The sequence below is a fragment of the Rhincodon typus genome, chromosome 15, assembly GCF_021869965.1.
Source record: "Rhincodon typus isolate 14 chromosome 15, sRhiTyp1.1, whole genome shotgun sequence".
Classification (NCBI taxonomy): Eukaryota; Metazoa; Chordata; class Chondrichthyes; order Orectolobiformes; family Rhincodontidae; genus Rhincodon; species Rhincodon typus.
The window spans coordinates 4,231,936-4,250,468 of NC_063346.1; the positions used below are offsets into that span (position 1 = coordinate 4,231,936).

General features: G+C 42.6%; 1 protein-coding gene across 1 annotated transcript in view; it reads left to right on the plus strand.

The window, feature by feature from the left end:
- The first annotated feature begins 1,964 nt into the window (after positions 1-1,964).
- Positions 1,965-18,533, plus strand: part of tk2 (thymidine kinase 2) — a 25,781-nt gene continuing 9,212 nt past the window's right edge. The window contains exons 1-4 of the mRNA XM_048605950.1: positions 1,965-2,004; positions 14,570-14,644; positions 16,194-16,247; positions 17,399-17,537. Coding sequence (XP_048461907.1) covers positions 17,405-17,537 — 133 coding nt within the window. The 5' untranslated portion in view covers positions 1,965-2,004; positions 14,570-14,644; positions 16,194-16,247; positions 17,399-17,404. The remainder of the gene's footprint in view (positions 2,005-14,569; positions 14,645-16,193; positions 16,248-17,398; positions 17,538-18,533) is intronic.

The following is an 18,533-nucleotide window of genomic DNA, read 5'->3' on the forward strand; positions in this document are numbered from 1 at the left end:
TTGATGACTGTATCGGCGCCGCCTCGTGCTCCCACGAGGAGCTCGAACAGTTCATCCACTTCACCAACACCTTCCACCCCAACCTTAAGTTCACCTGGACCATCTCTAATACCTCTCTCTCCTTCCTGGACCTCTCTGTCTCCATCTCGGGCAACCACCCAGAAACCAATACCCATTTCAAGCCCACCGACTCCCACAGCTACCTCGAATACACCTCCTCCCACCCACCTTCCTGCAAAAATGCCATCCTCTATTCCCAATTCCTTCGCCTCCGCCGCATCGGCTCCCAGGATAAGGCATTCCACTCCCATACATCTCAGATGTCCTCATTTTTCAAGGACCGCAACTTCCCCCCCTCAGTGGTTGAGAACGCCCTTGACCGTGTCTCCTGCATTTCCCGCAACTCATCCCTCACACTCCCTCCCCGCAATAACAACCAAAACAGAATCCCCCTCGTCCTCACGTACCACCCCACCAACCTCCGGATCCAACGCATCATCCTCCGACACTTCCACCATCTGCAATCCGACCCCACCACCAAAGACATTTTTCCCTCCCCACCCTTATCTGCTTTCCGGAGGGACCACTCTCACCGGGACTCCCTTGTCCGCTCCACACTCCCCTCCAGCCCCACCACACCCGGCACTTTTCCCTGCAAACGCAGGAAGTGCTACACCTGCCCCCACATCTCCTCCCTCACTCCCATCCCAGGCCCCAAGAAGACTTTCCACATCAAGCAGATGTTCCCCTGCACATCGGGGAAACCAAGCGGAGGCTTGGGGACCGCTTTGCAGAACACCTATGCTCGGTTCGCGCTAAACAACTGCACCTCCCAGTCACGAACCATTTCAACTCCTTGGATGACATGTCCATCCTGGGCCTCCTGCAGTGCCACAATGATGCCACCCAAAGGTTGCAGGAACAGCACCTCATATTCCGCTTGGGAACCCTGCAGCCCAATGGTATCAATGTGGATTTCACAAGCTTCAAAATCTCCCCTCCCCCTACCGCATCCCAAAACCAGCCCAGCTCGTACCCGCCTCCCTAACCTGTTCTTCCTCCCACCTATCCCCACCCCCATCTCCTACGTACTAACCTCATCCCGCCCCCTTGACTTGTCCGTCCTCCCTGGACTGACCTATCTCCTCCCTACCTCCCCACCTACACTCACCTTTACTGGCTCCATCCCCGCCTCTTTGACCTGTCTGTGTCCTCTCCACCCATCTTCTCCTCTATCCATCTTCTATCCATCTCCCCCTCTCTCCCTATTTATTTCAGAACCCCCTTCCCCTCCCCCATTTCTGAAGAAGGGTCTAGACCTGAAACGTCAGCCTTCCTGCTCCTCTGATGCTGCTTGGCCTGCTGTGTTCATCCAGCTCTACACCTTGTTATCTCAGATTCTCCAGCATCTGCAGGTCCTACTATTGCTGTATGTGTATCTCTTTTTCTCTCGCTCTCTCCACCTCGTTCTGTGCATCATCGCTGGGTTCCGATTGCTCTGTGTTTATGTTCTGAGGAGGGGTCACCGGTGATTTTTTCTTCACAGATGCTGCCAGACCTGCTGAGCTTTTCCAGCAACTTCTGTTTTTGCTCTGTGTTAATGTCTCCTTCTGTCTCAATACTGGGTATCCATTTCTCTGTGTGCGTCTCTCTCTCTCTCTCTTCCCTTCCTCCCTCTTGTGCACTGTCTCCCCCTCTCCCTGTGCATTCTTTCTGGGTCATTCTGTCCATCTGTGCACCCATATCTGCCCTGCTCTCTTTTTTAAAAAAAATCATTCATGACTCTTAAATCCAGATTTCTTTTCTGTTGAATTCAAATTCCATCATCTGCTCTGGTGGGGTTCCCTGAACATAGACTGGGTCTCAGGGTTAACAGTCCAATGATAATAACACTGGGCTGTCACTCCCCCCAACTTTTGTTCTTGCATTATTTTAATAATGGCCTTCCTTCTTTTTCTAGCTCGACTGTACAGCAATAAATCGAAAGATGTTGGGAAGTTTGTGGTATGTATCACAGAATTGGCTGCCCCCTAGTGATGGATATATGTGTATTGCATAGATGCTGACTTCCTGTTCAGACGTTACATTGCAAAATGTAATCTATTTCAGAAATCTATTTCAGACCAGCAGAAAAAAAACAGAAGTGGGCTCCATCACAATTTTCCTGATTTGGGGTGGGTGAGGGTGCATGTCAGTTTATAGCGATCATAAGAGCTGCCTATGAAAATTTCCCTTTAGCTGATCCCAATGAGTTTTACATTGTTTAAAAATCCTAAAACCGTAACATTGATGCTCCCCATGTATTTTTCTCAAGTTATAGGACTGAATACTCTAAGACACTGTGATGTAATGTCAGAGTCCCAGAAAAACAAAATTGAGGAACAGCAAAAAAATTAAGGAAAACTAAAATCCCCCATGTAGTTGAACCTGAAAGCTAATCTGAGAGAGGATTGAGTATCACCTTGGCACAGTTTCTCTCGCCCCTCTGCAGACAGCTGTTCTCAGTTGTACACAAATAAAAACCAAAAGAACTGCGGATGCTGTAAATCAGGAACTAAAACAGAAGTTGCTGGAAAAGCTCAGCAGGTCTGGCAGCATCTGTGAACGAAAAAACAGAGTTAACATTTTGAGTCCGGTGACCCTTCCTCAGAACTGGTGGTGGCTGGGAAATCGTCAGTTTATATGCAGAAAATAGGGAGGTGGGTGGGGTAGGGAGTAAACGATAGGATAGAGCCCAAAGAGAGAGAAATTCAGTTGGACAGACAAAGGAGTTGCTAACGATCAGGCTGGGAGGGTGAATAGTTGTTAATGGGGACTGTTAGTGACTAACAACAGGGGGTGTGTAATGGCAGGCTATGTGGTAATAAGACCTGGTATGTGGGGTAGGAGGCTGGGACATGGGAGAGCCTAATCTGGGTGTTTCTTTTGTCCTGTTTAAAAATATAATCCCTAGAGGTCCTTCTGTTTTGTGTTGTGTGAGTGTGTTTGTGTTGGGATTAAAATTGCTCAGACCTTTAAAGTTTTAGCAAAGATTTGTAGTTGGGTTGTGGGTGAGGTTGTTGACTTGCTCACCGAGCTGGCTTGTTCTTGCTCAGATGTTTCGTCACCATGCTAGGTAACATCATCATGAAGCGATGTTATTTTACTCCACTTGAAATTTAGGTCTGTTATGGTGTGTAGTGTCATTTTCGGTTTTGTTCTGTGTGGGTTTGTATATGGGGTCCAATTCCATATGTTTGTTGATTGCCTTATGGATTAAGAACCATGCCTCTGGGAATTTCTGGATGTTAGAGTTGAACGTATGACCCATGGGGAGGTCCAAACCTCAGTATACAGGAAAGCAACCTACACTGACCAAATCCTCAACCTCCACAGCAACCACCCCAACGTCCACAGACAAAGCTGTGTTAGGACACTATTTAATTGGGCCACCACGAACTGCAACACGCCAGAACTACGCAGGAAAGAGGAAGAGCACCTATACAAAATCTTCGCTATGAACGGATATCCCCGCAACTTCATCCGCAGGTGCCTACTCAACAGACAACAACAAGAGGACACAGTACGCCCTAACACACTGGCCACACTGCCCTACATTAGAACGCATCAGAACTGGCAACAAGACTCCCAAGACCACTAGGAATCACGGTGGCCCACAAGCCCACAGCCATGCTACGACAAACACTCACAAGGTTTAAAGACCCCATCCCCCCAAAATGCAGAACCAACGTGGTTTACAAAATACCCTGCAACAACTGCCACAAACATTACATCGGACAGACAGGAAGGAAACTAGCTGTTAGAATACATGAACATAAGCTAGCAGCAAAACGGCACGACGAATTCTCCTTAATATAAGTACACTCAGACAATGAAGGCCATCAGTTTAACTGGGACAAGGTAACCATAGTAGTCTGAGCCAAACATAGACACGCCGGGACTTCCTAGAGGCATGGTCCTTAACCCATAAGGCAATTAACAAACATATAGAATTAGACTCCATGTACAAACCTATACAGAACAAAACCAGAAATGACACTACTCACTGTAACAGACCATATAAATACTAAGCGGAGTAGAACAACGTTGCTTCATCAGAGGCCTCACTGATGATGTTACATAGCATGGTGACAAAACGTCTGAATGAGAACAAGCCAGCTCGGCGAGCAAGTCAACAACCTCATTGCTCAGACCATCGAGTATAGAAGTTGGGACATAATGTTGAAGTTGTACAGGACATTGGTGAAGCCACTTTTGGAGTACTGTGTATGGTTCTAATTGCCCTGTTAGAAGGAATGGTACTATTAAATTGGAAAGGGTTCAGGAAAGAATTACTGCAATGTTGCCAGGACTGGAGGGTTTGAGTTATAAGGAGAGGCTGGATAGGCTGGGACTTTTTTCACTGGACCATAGGAGGTGGGGATTGACCTTATAGAGGTTATAAAATCTGAGGGGCATAGATAAGGTGAATAGCAAACGTCTTTTCCTGAGGGTGGGGGAGTCCAAAACTTGGGGGCATTTTTTAATGTGAGAGGAGAAAGATTTAAAGAAGACCTGTGGGGCAACCTTTTCACACAGAGGTTGTTTGGTGTGTGGAATGAACTGCCAGAGGAAGTGGTAGATGCAGGTACAGTTACAGCATTTAAAAGACATTTGGACGGGTACATGAATAGGAAAAGTTTAGAGGCATATGGCCCAAATGCAGGCAAGTGGTACCAGTTTGGATAACGTGGTTGAACTGAAGGGTCTATTTCCGTGCTGTATGACTCTATAAAATGGGACGCTATTCTAATTCTGGATCATAATTTAGATACTAACTGGTGTTGTCACTTGTGTTTTTGAAATGAGTTTTGTTTTATAGTAATTAGGTTATTTTTTCGTTTTAGAAACCTGGCAAAAGTCATTTTTATTCTGCGTGGCATTACAAAAGAGAAACAATTATCCATTTAACTGATTGATTCAAAGCATTTATACCAGCGGAGGTGGTAGAGGCGGGCACGATAGCGTCATTTAAGATGTATCTAGACAGATATATGAATGGGCAGAGAGCAGAGGGATACAGATCCTTGGAAAATAGGTGACAGGTTTTGATAGAGGATCTGGATCGGCGCAGGCTTGGAGGGCCGAAGGGCCTGTTCCTGTGCTGTAATTTTCTTTGTTCTTTGTTCTTTGTTCAATGGTACAATAAAACAAAGTTTCAATCTGTTTCCCAACACTAACCTTTTACAGATACTCAACAGTTTGATAATTCCTTTCAAAGTCTGTTGGCATGAAGCCTACACAATTCTGATGGATAAAACTTTTCATTTCTAACAACATGCTCTTCTGGCTTAGAAGCTCCACAAACTCAAACGCTTTGACTATGGTAACTAGTTTCCTGAACTAAAAGCTTGATTCTTCTGCTAAAAGAATCTTTTCTCACTTCTGAACTGAATTCAAATCTAAACGTATTTGCTTTCTGGTGTGTTGTAAACTCAATAGTATAAACGTTCCATCCATTAACACTTCAGGCGTACTGCCAGGCACTTGAATGAAGTCACATATTTTCTTGGATTTGATACACTTAGGTCACTGTTCTAAATTACTTTCTGACCTTTTACTTTTAATACCTTCACAGAACTGACCTACATCCATCTGCCTCTATTTTGAAATTGAAATCTCAAAACATAATGTATATTCTACTCTTTGCATCACAACTCCTCCAAAGAAAAAAGGAAACACAACATTAAAATCCATTTTCACTTTCTCTTGTTTTTTTTATTATTATTTTTATGTTGTGTAAACAGCAATACAGTTATACAAAAACACTGATTTCCATAACAACCATATTTTCTCTGCAAGTCCAGTTTGATCACTGGTTTGGTTTCATTCAGTTTCAGTTGTTGTTTACAAAGCATCTGTTGTAATGTTGTCTTTGCCAGTTACAAGAATGATTCCATATTGTATGATTGTAACTTTAACCCCCAATGAAACAGGCTTAAATTCTTGTTGCAAAATCTCTACAAAAACATTTAGCAGATCATGATTTGTATACATGACAACCTTTTAAATTTGGTCTGTGTGCAAATTAATGTAGAGCCTCAGTGTCTCTTCTCTATCATTCAACATTTCTATTGGTAAACACTTAGTATTTGTGAAAAATATAACTGGCTGTTTGATGCCTTATATTTTATTTTATATTTTACTCACAGGTAGTTCTCCTATAATGTGATAGTTGTGTTCTTGTGTGACCTCGTGCTACAAAAAATTGCCATACAAAATCATGTTCTAGGGAAATCGCTGTACCTGTACAGCGGAAAGTTTGCGTTATCTAAACAGTGTCCGCTATTCATCAATTGCGTTACAGCCAATTCGCGTTAACGAAACACGCGTTATAGCAGAACTGCCTGTCTAGTAAAACAGCATGCTTACCGATGTCTCCAGCATCAATAACCAGTTTGAATGGCTTCCCATTATTCAGTGTGACTAAAACCAGTGCAGTTGTTAGCATAGCTTTGAAGTTGTCAAAGCCACATTGCCCTTCCTTTGTCCATTCAATTTATGCCTTTCTTCAATAAATTTGTCAGAGGAACCACTTCAGCACCGAAATCCAGAATGGACTCCCTGATAAAATCCACTCATGAGTTTCACATTTTCTCTTGGGCAGGGGCAATTCACTATAGCCCTTAATTCCACACCTCTGTGCACTCGGTGACCTTGTCTTAGAGGGTGGCCAAAATAAAATGCTTTACTCTGGCAAATTCACTTTTCGTCAGATCTGTGATCAACTCGGTTCTTCATAGTCAGTCAAATAGTTTGTTCAAGTGGTGTAGCTGTTCTTGCTAGGTTTGGCTGAACGCAGCCAAGTTATCGATGTAAACAATGCTGTTACATCATCCCCTGATAAATTTGGTTAATTGCGGAAATTTGCTGGTCATTTTTCATTCCAAATTGCATGACTTTACATTGGTAAGGCTCATCTTGTGTTACAAAAGCTGATATTTCTTTGCTTTATCGGTAAATGTAACTGGCCAATATCTCTTTAAAAATCAATTTGACCTGTTGTGCACATGTGCATGTCTGGTTCTTTCAATACAGTCGTCTAGTCATGGAATCTGATATGAATCTGCTTTTGTTGCCACGTTGGCTTTGTGAATATAAGTACAAAATCTCTGTGGCCCATCCAAATTCGACACCATCACAATAGGTGAGCTGCAGTAACTATGAATGTTCAGTAATATCAATATCCATTGTTAATTTAATCTCTTCCCTCACTTGAGCTAACTTCTCTGGATTGGGTCAGTAAGGATGTTATTTTATGGATAACACAATCCCAACATTAACCTGACATATAGCCAAAGATTTTTTTTTTTAATGGCTTATTCATTGATTCATGAGTCTATAACAGCTTTGTGAGTCACTTTGATTAGTTTTTGACCTTTTGAGCACCTCCAAATTCTTCAGTCTGATTACGGGAGGATCAATTTTTTGAATTTTCAGTTTCTGATTTCCTTTTTCAATTGTTCTGGTTTTTACTTACCTCCTTTCTGTCACTACTGCAAATAGACTTTTCTCCCGATTATCCTCCCTGCCATAATATCGCTTTCACATATTAACACTACACACTTATTCACTTGATTTTGATTGATTTGATTTTTTTATTGTCACATGTACTGAGGAACAGTGAAAAGTATTGTTTTGCGTGCTATTCAGACAAATCATACCTTACATAAGTACATCAGGATATTAGAACAGAATTCAGAATGTAGTGTTACAGCTACGGAGAAGGTGCAGAGAAAGATCAGTTCTAATATACGAGAGGTCCATTCATAAGTCTGATAACAGCGGGGAAGAAGCTGTCCTTGAATCTGTTGGTACATGTTTTCAAACTTCTGTGTCTTCTGCCTGATGGAAGAGGGTGGAAGAGAGTATAACCAGGGTGGGAGGCGTCTTTGATTATGTTGGCTGCTTTCCTGAGACTTCTCTTCCTGTCTGGAGTACTTTCTCCATAAACCATATCATTGAGGTTCTTTTGCTGTGATGCAGCCTGGTGAGCTTTGAGACAGGTAACAACACCAGCAGAAAATAATAAGAAAACAATGCCAATACTGTGCCCTCAGCAACAAAATTTCAAGTATTACCTGTATTATTTGCTCCAGTTTTCATTGTTGAAAGGGTTGGCTTATGAGGAGAGATTTGAGTAGACTGGGGTTATGTTCATTGGAATTTAGAAGACAGAGGATGGATCTTAAAGAAACATGTAAAATGATGAAGGGAATAGATAAGATAGAAGCAGGGAGGTTGTTTCCACTGGCAGGTGAAACTAGAACTGGGGGCATAGCCTCAACATAAGGGGGAACAGATTTAGGACTGAGTTAAGTAGAAATATCTTCACCCAAAGGGTTGTGAATCTGTGGAATTCTCCACCCAGTGAAGCAGTTGGGTCTACCTTGTTGAACGTTTTTAAGGCAAAAATAGAAAGATGTTTGAACAGTAAAGGAATTAAGGGTTATGGTGAGTGGGCAGGTAAGTGGAGCTGAGTCCGTGAGAAGATCAGCCACGATCTTATTGAATGGAAGAGCAGGCTGGAGGGGCCGGATGACCTGCTCCTGGTTCTTACGTAGTTATTATAGTTACTGTTCAAATGCTTTTTTGGTTAACCCTTAAAATTTGGTTAGTTTCTTTCTGAAACTCAAATAATAAGTTGAAAGTGTAGACTCCAGGCTTCGGTTTATAAATTTCCATTTAATCAATTTGGGACATTTCCTCCCCTGATAGGGGTCCATGTGCCAGTTCGAAAGGACTGAATACTGTGGACTCATTAGGTAACCTGGGAATTCCATTATCTCAATCACTACGACGTTCCTGATAATAAGGGTCAATTGGGAAAAGGCAGGAAAGTGGACATGAGGAATGTCTGATCAGCCGTCATCCTATTGAATGGCAGAGCAGGCTCGAGAGGCTGAATGGCCTACTCCTGTTCCTATTTCTTATGCTCTTATAAATAAGCTCTAGTCATGATATTTAAAAGTTGATTCCACCTTTCCAATATTCCAGATTGTGGTGGTAAGCTGAAGATGTAAATTGTTTTACTCCCAAATTATTCATTATTTCTTTGGCAATTTGTGACATAAAATCAGAGCAGGTTTAATATTTTTTATTTATTTGGGTAAACTATATTTTGAGAAGATGAAATATCATTCCCACCACCATTTTGTCTGTAACTTTTGTCTAGGGCACTGCCTTAGGAAATCTTGTTGAAACATGCATAATTCTTAGAGGCCATACATAAACTATTAAGACCCTGCTGAACAGTTCTTTGAAAGCAGGCATTGGAATGAAAGGCACAGGTTTAACTGATGTTTGGTGTTGCCCTACTGCTTTTCATATTTGCAAAATTTTACCACATTGTCATGTAATCCTGACCAATAAAGTTATTTTAATATTTTAGCCCCTGTTTCTATAATAACTAAGGGACCTGTGATTGTAATTTTGTGAGCTGTGTGGAAAGTTTCATTACAATTCAGATGCATGATAGCCCATTGTAAACTCAGCAGTGTAAACACTCCATTTACTAACATTGCAGGAGTCTTGCAGGCACTTGAAGGCAGTCACATGCTTTCCTTTGTACTTGATCACTGTTCCAAATGACTTTCTAATCTGTTTAAAATAGTTTCCTTCACAGAACTGACCTAAAACCATCTACTGCTATCCCAAACGTAATATTTATTGTATAAATCTTTCATCTCACAGAACACAGAATGTTTTCAGCATGGAACCAAAGCTTTTGGCATGTCTGTCTATCGTGACCTCTGTAGAATTTACCAGCGCCACTCCCTATCTTTTCCCCACCTCCCTGCATTTTCTTTCCTTTGCAGATGATGATCCAATTACCTTATTAAAAAGTGCAATTACTTTCGCCACATGCTGAGACATCACATTTCAGGATGTAACCACTGTCTGCATGAGAATGTTTGTTTTTCTTTTACATCCTGTTGCCTTCGCTTCTTTTGCCAATTGCCTTCAAACTGTGCCGTCTGGTTCTTGAATCTTCCACTAATGGGAACAGAATTTCCCTTTTTGCTGTGTCCAGATACCTCCTGAAGATATTGCTATCAGATCTCCTCTCAACCTGCTATTCTTCAAAGATAAAAGACTCAAATCATTAATCCATGTATAGAACTGAATTAGTATTGCCAAAGCAGATGTTGTGCGATCCTAATAGACCACATTCGTTCCCATTTACTCCTCCTATTTTATAGGATGTCAATGGATGAAATTTGCTGTCTAGTTATGTTTCACATTGCTGCTGATTATGGGAGTTCACTGTAATCAAATTGGTTGCTTCATTTCTGAGGAACACATTGGGAGACGGATTGTGGAAAGGTGCAGAAGTAATAGGACTGTTGTCATGGATGATTTCAACTTCCCTAATAGAGACTGGAACCTCCTAAGTGCAAATAGTTTGGATGGAGCAGGTTTTGTCAGGTGTGTCCAGGAAGGATTTCTGACTCAATATGTAGATAGGCCGACAAGAGGGGAGACCATATTGGATTTGGTGCTTGGCAACGAACCAGGCCAGGTGTCAGATCTCTCGGTAGGAGAGCATTTCGGTGAAAGTGATCACAACTCCCTGACCTTTACTATAGTCATGGAGAGGGATAGGATCAGACAGTATGGGAAAGTATTTAATTGGAGAAGGGGGAATTACAATGCTCTTAGGCAAGAACTGTGGAGTATAAATTGGGATCAGATGTTCTCAGGGAAATGCACGACAGAAACGTGGAGGTTGCTTAGGGAGCAGTTGCTAAGAGTGCTGGATAGGTTTGTCCCACTGAGGCAAGGAAGGGATGGTAAAGTGAAAGAACCTTGGATGACAAGACATGTGGAACATCTAGTCAAGAGGAAGAAGGAAGCTGACTTAAGGTTGAGGAAGCAAGGATCGGACAGGGCTCTAGAGCTCTACAAGGTAGCCAGGAAGGAACAGAAGAATGGACTTAGGAGACCTAGAAAGGGGAAATGAAAAAACCTTGGCAGGTAGGATCAAGGAAAACCTCAAGGTGTTCTATGCTTATGTCAGGAACAAGAGGATGGCCAGAGTGAGGGACAGTGGAGGGAACTTGTTGCGGAGTCAGAGGAGGTAGGGGAGGTCCTTAATGAATACTTTGCTTCTGTATTCACCAGTGAGAGGGACCTTGACGTTTGTGAGGACAGCATGAAACAGGCAGATATGCTCGAACATGTTGATGTTAGGAAGGAGGATGTGTTGGAAATTTTGAAAAATGTGAGGATAGATAAGCTCCCTTGGCCAGATGGGATATACCCAAGGTTACTACGGGAAACAAAGGAAGAGATTGCTGCCCCTTTGACGATGATCTTTGCATCCTCACTGTCCACTGGAGTAGTACCAGATGATTGGAGGGTGGTAAATGTTATTCCCTTGTTCAAGAAAGGGAATAGGGATAATCCTGAGAATTACAGACTGGTCAGTCTTACTTCTGTGGTGGGCAAATTATTGGAGAGGATTCTGAGAGATAGTATTTATGATTATTTGGAAAAGCACAGTTTGATTAGAAATAGGCAGCATGGCTTTGTGAGGGGGAGGTCATGCCTCACAAGCCTTATTGAATTCTTTGAGGATATGACAAAACACTTCGATGAAGGTAGAGCAGTGGATGTGGTGTATATGGATTTTAGCAAAGCATTTGATAAGGTTCCCCATGGTAGGCTCATTCAGAAAGTAAGAAGGCATGGGATTCAGGGAAATTTGGCTGTCTGGATACAAAACTGGCTGTCCAATAAAAGACAGAGGGTGGTAGTCGATGGAAAGTATTCAGCCTGGAGCTCGGTGACCAGTGGCGTTCCACAGGGATCTGTTCTGGGATCTCTGCTCTTTGTGATCTTTATAAATGACTTGGATGAGGAAGTGGAAGGGTGGGTTAGTAAGTTTGCCGTTGACACGAAGGTTGTTGGAGTTGTGGACAGCGTGGAGGGTTGTTGAAGGTTGCAACGGGACATTGACAGAATGCAGAGCTGGGCAAAGAAGTGGCAGATGGAATTCAACCCAGAAAAGGGTGAAGTGATGCATTTTGGAAGGTGGAATTTGAATGCAGAATACAGGGTTAATGGCAGGATTCTAGGCAGTGTGGAGGAACAGAGGGATCTTGGGGTCCACGTCCATAGATCCCTCAAAGTTGCTACTCAAGTTGACAGGGTTGTAAAGAAGGCGTATGGTGTGTTGACTTTAATTGGCAGGAGAATTGAGTTTAAGAGCCGTGAGCTTATGCTGCAGCTCTATAAAACCCTGGTTAGACCACACTTGGAATATTGTGTTGGGTTCTGGTCACCTCATTATAGGAAGGATGTGGAAGCTTTAGAGAGGGTTCAGAGGAGATTTATCAGGATGCTGCCTGGACTGGAGGGCAGGTCTTATGAGGAAAGGTTGAGGGAGCTAGGGCTTTTCTCATTGGAGTGAAGAAGGATGAGAGGTGACTTGATAGAGGTGTACAAGATGATGAGAGGCAGAGATAGAGTGGATAGTCAGAGACTGTTTCCCAGGGCAGAAATGGCTATTACAAGGGGGCATAATTTTAAGGTGATTGGAGGAAGGTATAGGGGAGATGTCAGAGGTAGGTTCTTTACACAGAGAGTGGTGGGCGTGTGGAATGCGCTGTCGGCAGAGGTAGTGGAATTGGATACTTTAGAGTCTTTTAAGTGACTCTTGGATAGACACATGGAGGATAGTAAAATGTAGGGTAGATTGATCTTAGTAGGATAATAGGTCGGCACAACATCATGGGCCGAAGGGCCTGTATTGTGCTGTACTGTTCTATGTTCTATGTTCATTTCTATGCTTCAAATGGTATGCAGCACATCTTGCAGACATGTTTTTTATGTTTGAATTTTGTATTGCCCTGTGTTTTTAAGGGTCACTCCAGTTGGGGGGAGGGGTCTGCGCAAGACTGAGCAGAAGCTGTGTTCAGGATTTGAGTTCAATGCTTCTGAAGTATCATTGACAACCTCGGCATCATTCTAGCCCATGAATCTGGAGAAGAAACAAAAGATGGACTGTTTGAGCGTGTTTTTTTGTAAGGTGTAAATAAATGCGAGGTGCTGCATTTTGGAAAGGCAGATCAGGGCAGGACTTAATGGTAAGGTCCTGGGGAGTGTTTCTAAACAAAAAGACCTTGGAGTACAGGTTCATAGTTCCTTGAAAGCGGAGTCGCAGGTAGACAGGATAGTGAAGAAGACATTTGGTACACTTGCCTTTATTGGTCGATGCATTGAGTAGAGGAGTTGGGAGGTTGTGTTGCAGCTATACAGGACATTGGTCAGGCCACTTTTGGAATATATGTTCAGTTCTGGTCTCCCTGCTAGAGGAAGGATGTTGTGAAATGTATAAGGCCTCAGAAAAGATTTATAAGGATGTTGCCAGGGTTGGAAGCTATAGGGAGGGGCTGAATAGGCTGAGGCTGTTTTTTCCCTGGAGTGTCTGAGGCTGAGCAGTGACCTTACAGAGGTTTATAAAGTCATGAGGGGCATGAATAGTGTGAATAGCCAAGGCCTTTTCCCCAGGGTGGGGGAGTCCAAAACTAGAGAACATAGGTTTAAGGTGAGAGGGGAAAGATTAAAAGGGAGCTAAGGGCAACTTTTTTACACAGAGGGTGGTGCATGTATGGAATGAGCTGCTAGAGGAAGTGGTGGAGGCTGGTACAATTAAAACATTTAAAAGGCATCTGGATGGGTATATGAATAGGAAGGGTTTAGAGGGATATGGGCCAAATACTGGCAAATGGGACTAGATTAATTTAGGATATCTGGTCGGCATGGACGAGTTGGGCCGAAGGGTCTGTTTCTGCGCTGTACAGCTCCATGACTCTACCTGTAAAATAATGTGTACTTCAGTTCTGATGAAGAATTATCTAGACTCAGAACATTAGCTTGCTTTCTCTCCATAGATGCTGCCTGACCCGCTGTGATCTCCAGCATTTTTTTGTTTTCAGTACAGTTCACAAGACTGTGAGTAGGACTTGGAGAGCCAATCCCACTCCCCTGGCCAAGATTTATCTCTCATTCAGCATCTCAAGGGAAAAATCAGCAGATCTGATGCTTTTCACACTTGCTGTTGTGTAGAACCTGCCGTGCTTATGTTAGTTGATGGGATTTCGTATTTTTACATCAGTAACTACACCTCAAAAAGTGCTCCATTGTTTGGGAAGTGTTTTGTAGAGTCCAGTGGTCATGTAAAATGCTGTTTGCTAAATGTGATTCTTTTCAACTGCACCGCTCCCCAAAAGAGCAACAGATGAATGCTGAGAGCAGGACAGGATCGGTACAGTTTACAAACTCACTGCTGATAAGGTAATGGAGCTCTTCCAGGTAAGGCCAGGTTTAAGATGATGTTCTTGAACTTTATTCCTAGTTGGCCAGTTCTGATATAATTCCACTTTGTGAGCTGAAAGGGAGATTGAGATCTATGACACATATTTGTAAGTCTTCGAAATTCCTCTTAGATTTGAATCTTAAGTAGAGAATGATTGACTGACTTTTGTGGAAGACAGCAGAGTTTCATTTGCTTTTGTGTTTTCAGATTTGTGTTGAAGGGAATATTGCGAGTGGAAAGACAACATGCCTGGAGTACTTTGCAAACTCGTATAACATTGAGGTAAATGGAGGACTATGCAATACCTTTTTTAAATTCATTCTGGAATCTGGGCATTGCTGCCATTTTTTGTCCAGGCCTCATTGCCCAGAGAAGGCAGTACCAGGAATAGTTAAAACAGTTTAGTCCCTGTAATTGTTCTTGTGATGCTTTGAGGCAGCTGGGTGATTTGCTAGGCTAATGGCCCTTATGAAATCTTTTTAATGGACCAGACACTGTCCACCTCACTCCCACTGCGTCCGATCCCAATCGAATGCCTTCATGCTCACTCTCATTCTACCCAATCCCAATCAAACTCCTTCCTGCTCACTCCCATTCTATCCAATCCCAATTAAATGTATTCCTCCTGTTTATTAATGCTGTATGGAACTTAGGTAAAGAAATTTCTTCTGAATTTCCAGTTGGATCCGTTGGTGAATTTCTTGTAGTTACAGCCTCTGGGTTTGATCTTCCTGCTGTGGAAACATCACCCAGCCTATGTCACCCCTCCACAATTGTAAAGAGCTGCTTCTGTCTGAGAAACTGACCAGGTTTCCCCCAGCTCTCAGCTGCTAGGACAAGTAGGCATTGTTAGTTCTGGAGCAGTGTAATAGCTGGATGTCTGCAATGTCAGGAGCCTCCATATGTGGCTTCTGTCTGAATTCTGGGTGCGGAGTGTATGTGTATGTGGAGGTGGGGTGGGGGCCGGTGGCTGGGAGAAGTATGTTTTGTTAAAGTGCCTTTCCATTTTATTGGAACAAAGGATTTGATTGATCAGCACTTGCTATACCTGAGTGAGCCTGATTTAAATCTAACAAAACCACTACACAAGAGTTTCGCTATTGAAAATAACTGCTTGACAAATGTACTGAGGCTGATGATCAGTTTATTTGATTTTTTTTCCACGTAAGAGGGAATTCTTTCCTCTGGAATTCAGGAAATGCTGACTAGAATGTGGGTCTTTTCTGTACCAACACCTCCCTGCCCTCTGCACCACTTCCTATAATACCTCTTAATAAACAAAGATTGATCATGTTCAGTTTTGAAATTTCCGACTGAGCCCGAGTGCCAAAATTCTTTTGGAGAGAGTGTTTCCAATCTCCACTGCCCTTTGAATGAGGAACTCTTCCTGACCTCCCCTGCTAGCTCCTGTTTTAAGTTTACAGCCAGAACTCTTCACCCCAAGCAAAATAGCTTCTCTCCACACTAACTATTCTTTCAACTCCTTGTCATCATCTTTAATGACCTCCTGTAGATGGCCCTTTAACATTCTGTACTCAATGGATGACAAAGTTAGTTTATATAATTTGTCTTTATATAGTTAACCTGACAGCCCAGGTATCTTTTGGGTAAATCCACACTGCACTTACTCCGAGGCCACTACATCACAAATACATTTGTCTTGATAGTGATTATGGGAATGTCATTCTTGTTTACATTAAACATAGACGATTGGTAAAGGAGGTATCATCCCATGGGGAGATCCTACGGATACAGCCAGCTATAGTCAGACTCTCTGGTGTCCCATATTGAGGTTCTACACTTTTTAAATATTTTTTCTGTCTCTTGGCAGGCCCTGACAGAGCCTGTGCCAAAGTGGAGGAACATTTGGAACCACAACCTGCTGGTAAGAACAAGGACTTTCACCTCCAAGGTGTACCTAAGAGGATCTGTTTGTGAGGTTTTGGAGGGAGAGGATCGGGGCTTTCAGAGATGAATAAGGTTGAGCTCAATGTCAGATAGAAGGGTCTGCACGGGAAAGCGGGGAAGTGTTCCACAGTAATGTAGTTCAGGGAGGTACTAACGATGTAGAAACTTGAAGATACAACAGGAGTGATAGGAATTGAAGGGAGGGTGAGAATCTTGGGGTACACTGCAGTCGACTTGTCAAGGTTTCGTAGACTATAGCTCACAAATGTACCAGCTTTACCACTGAAAAGGTCAAGGGCAGCAGGCGTATTGGAACGCTACCACTTGGAAATATATCACTATGACTTAGAAATATATTACCGTTCCATCATCAATGGGTTGAAATTGTTTTGTGTTCAAGTGAGTGTCTGTGTTGCTTTGATATTGAAGGCCAAGCTGTGATACCTGATGATATACCTGGTTAAGAAATGACTTGAAGAATTAATAATGGACTTTCATTGTCACCGTACAGACACATCATTACTTTCTGAGGACATCTAGACCCTGGGCCCATTCCTGTTCTCCAGCATCAATGAGTCACTAAAGAAGAAGACCAGTCTCTTCCTCAAGGGCAGAAAGGGCTGAGCGATAAATGCCAGCTTCGCCATGATGCCAGCCACTCATTAATGGTCACTTTTACTTGGGGGATGGGGTGCGTGGTGCGGTTAATACACTGACATTTTTCCTTGTGCTCAGCTTCAAACCAAGAGCCCTGAGGTATATTACAGCAACAACTGAGAGGTTGAGTCTTTCAAAGACAGTGAAGCTGAGCAGTGATAATTCATTGCATCTGGCAGCATCTGTGGAGGAGAAAACAGAGTTAACGTTTCGGGTCCGGTGACCCTTCCTCAGAACCGTTCTGAGGCAGGGTCACCGGACCCGAAACGTTAACCGAAACGTTAACTCTGTTTTCTCCTTCACAGATGCTGCCAGACCTGCTGAGCTTTTCCAGCAACTTTGTTATTGTTCCTGACTTACAGCATCCACAGTTCTTTTGGTTTTTACTTAGTGATAATTCATTGCCTGAGTGTGCCATTGGGAAAGTTGGACTTCCAAGGTTTATTCATGCTTAAATAATTTTGTCGGCAGGCACTGATGTATGAAGATCCTTCGCGTTGGGCAATTACTCTCCAGAGCTATGTCCAGCTCACGATGTTACAACAACACATTCTGCCTCAGGTACATGCACTGAACAGAAAAGAAAGTGTCAAAATGTTAATGAAGAAAAGTAATTATCTGCACTGAGAATTTACACATTTAATTTTGTACTGTATCTTGTTTAGAGTACGCTTGGAGTACTGTGCTCAGTTTTTGATCTGCATATTAGAAAAAGGAGACTGTAAACAAAAGAATTGAATTGCAGGACAATTGAGAGATTGTAACTGCTAGAAGGACTGAATAGGCTGAAGGTCTTTTCCCCAGAAAATAAAGGACAGAGGGATGATTTATGATTTGATAGTGCTTTTTAAGGTGTTATGAAGGAGTTTGAGATAGCTGACAGGGAAATATGTTTCACCTGTTAGGAAAAGGTCCAAAATTTAAGAGAGTCTCTTCTTTTTCTTTGTTCTTTTAGGTGACAGGTTTAGATAGAGGATCTGGATCGGCACAGGCTTGGAGGGCCGAAGGGCCTGTTCCTGTGCTGTAATTTTCTTTGTTCTTTATAGTGTTGTAAATTAGCCTTTACCAAGTTGAGTTGACAGAAACAAGTACCTGGTGCCCTCCAGCATTAGCAAAACATGACAGCCATCTGCTCAATCAGCGCTTGTTAATAAAAGTAAAAGCAAAGTACTGCGGATGCTGAAAATCTGACAGAAACAAAGTGCTGGAGAAACTCGGCAGGTCTAGCAGCATGCGAGTCATATACAACTCAAAACATTACTTGTGTTCCTGTTTTTCTACAGATGCTGCCAAAACTAGCACTTTGTTTCTGTCTTTTCACTGGCCAGTTTCTCACATTCCAGCTTCAGACTGTAATAAAGGAGAGAACAGCTTAATACCTTTATGTGAAAAGATATGAGACAATTACCAGGAGAAAGCAACAGTCTTTCCAGAACCCAACTGACATTACCGCAATGCCACTGCTTACCCACTTGACTATCTAATTCTGATATGACCTATTGAAATGATAAGTACTGACGATGAAGCTGCTAAATAAGAATAATTTAAAGATTTCAAGTGACAGAACTGTTACTATATTCTTTGGAAGGTTGTTTCATTGCCGATT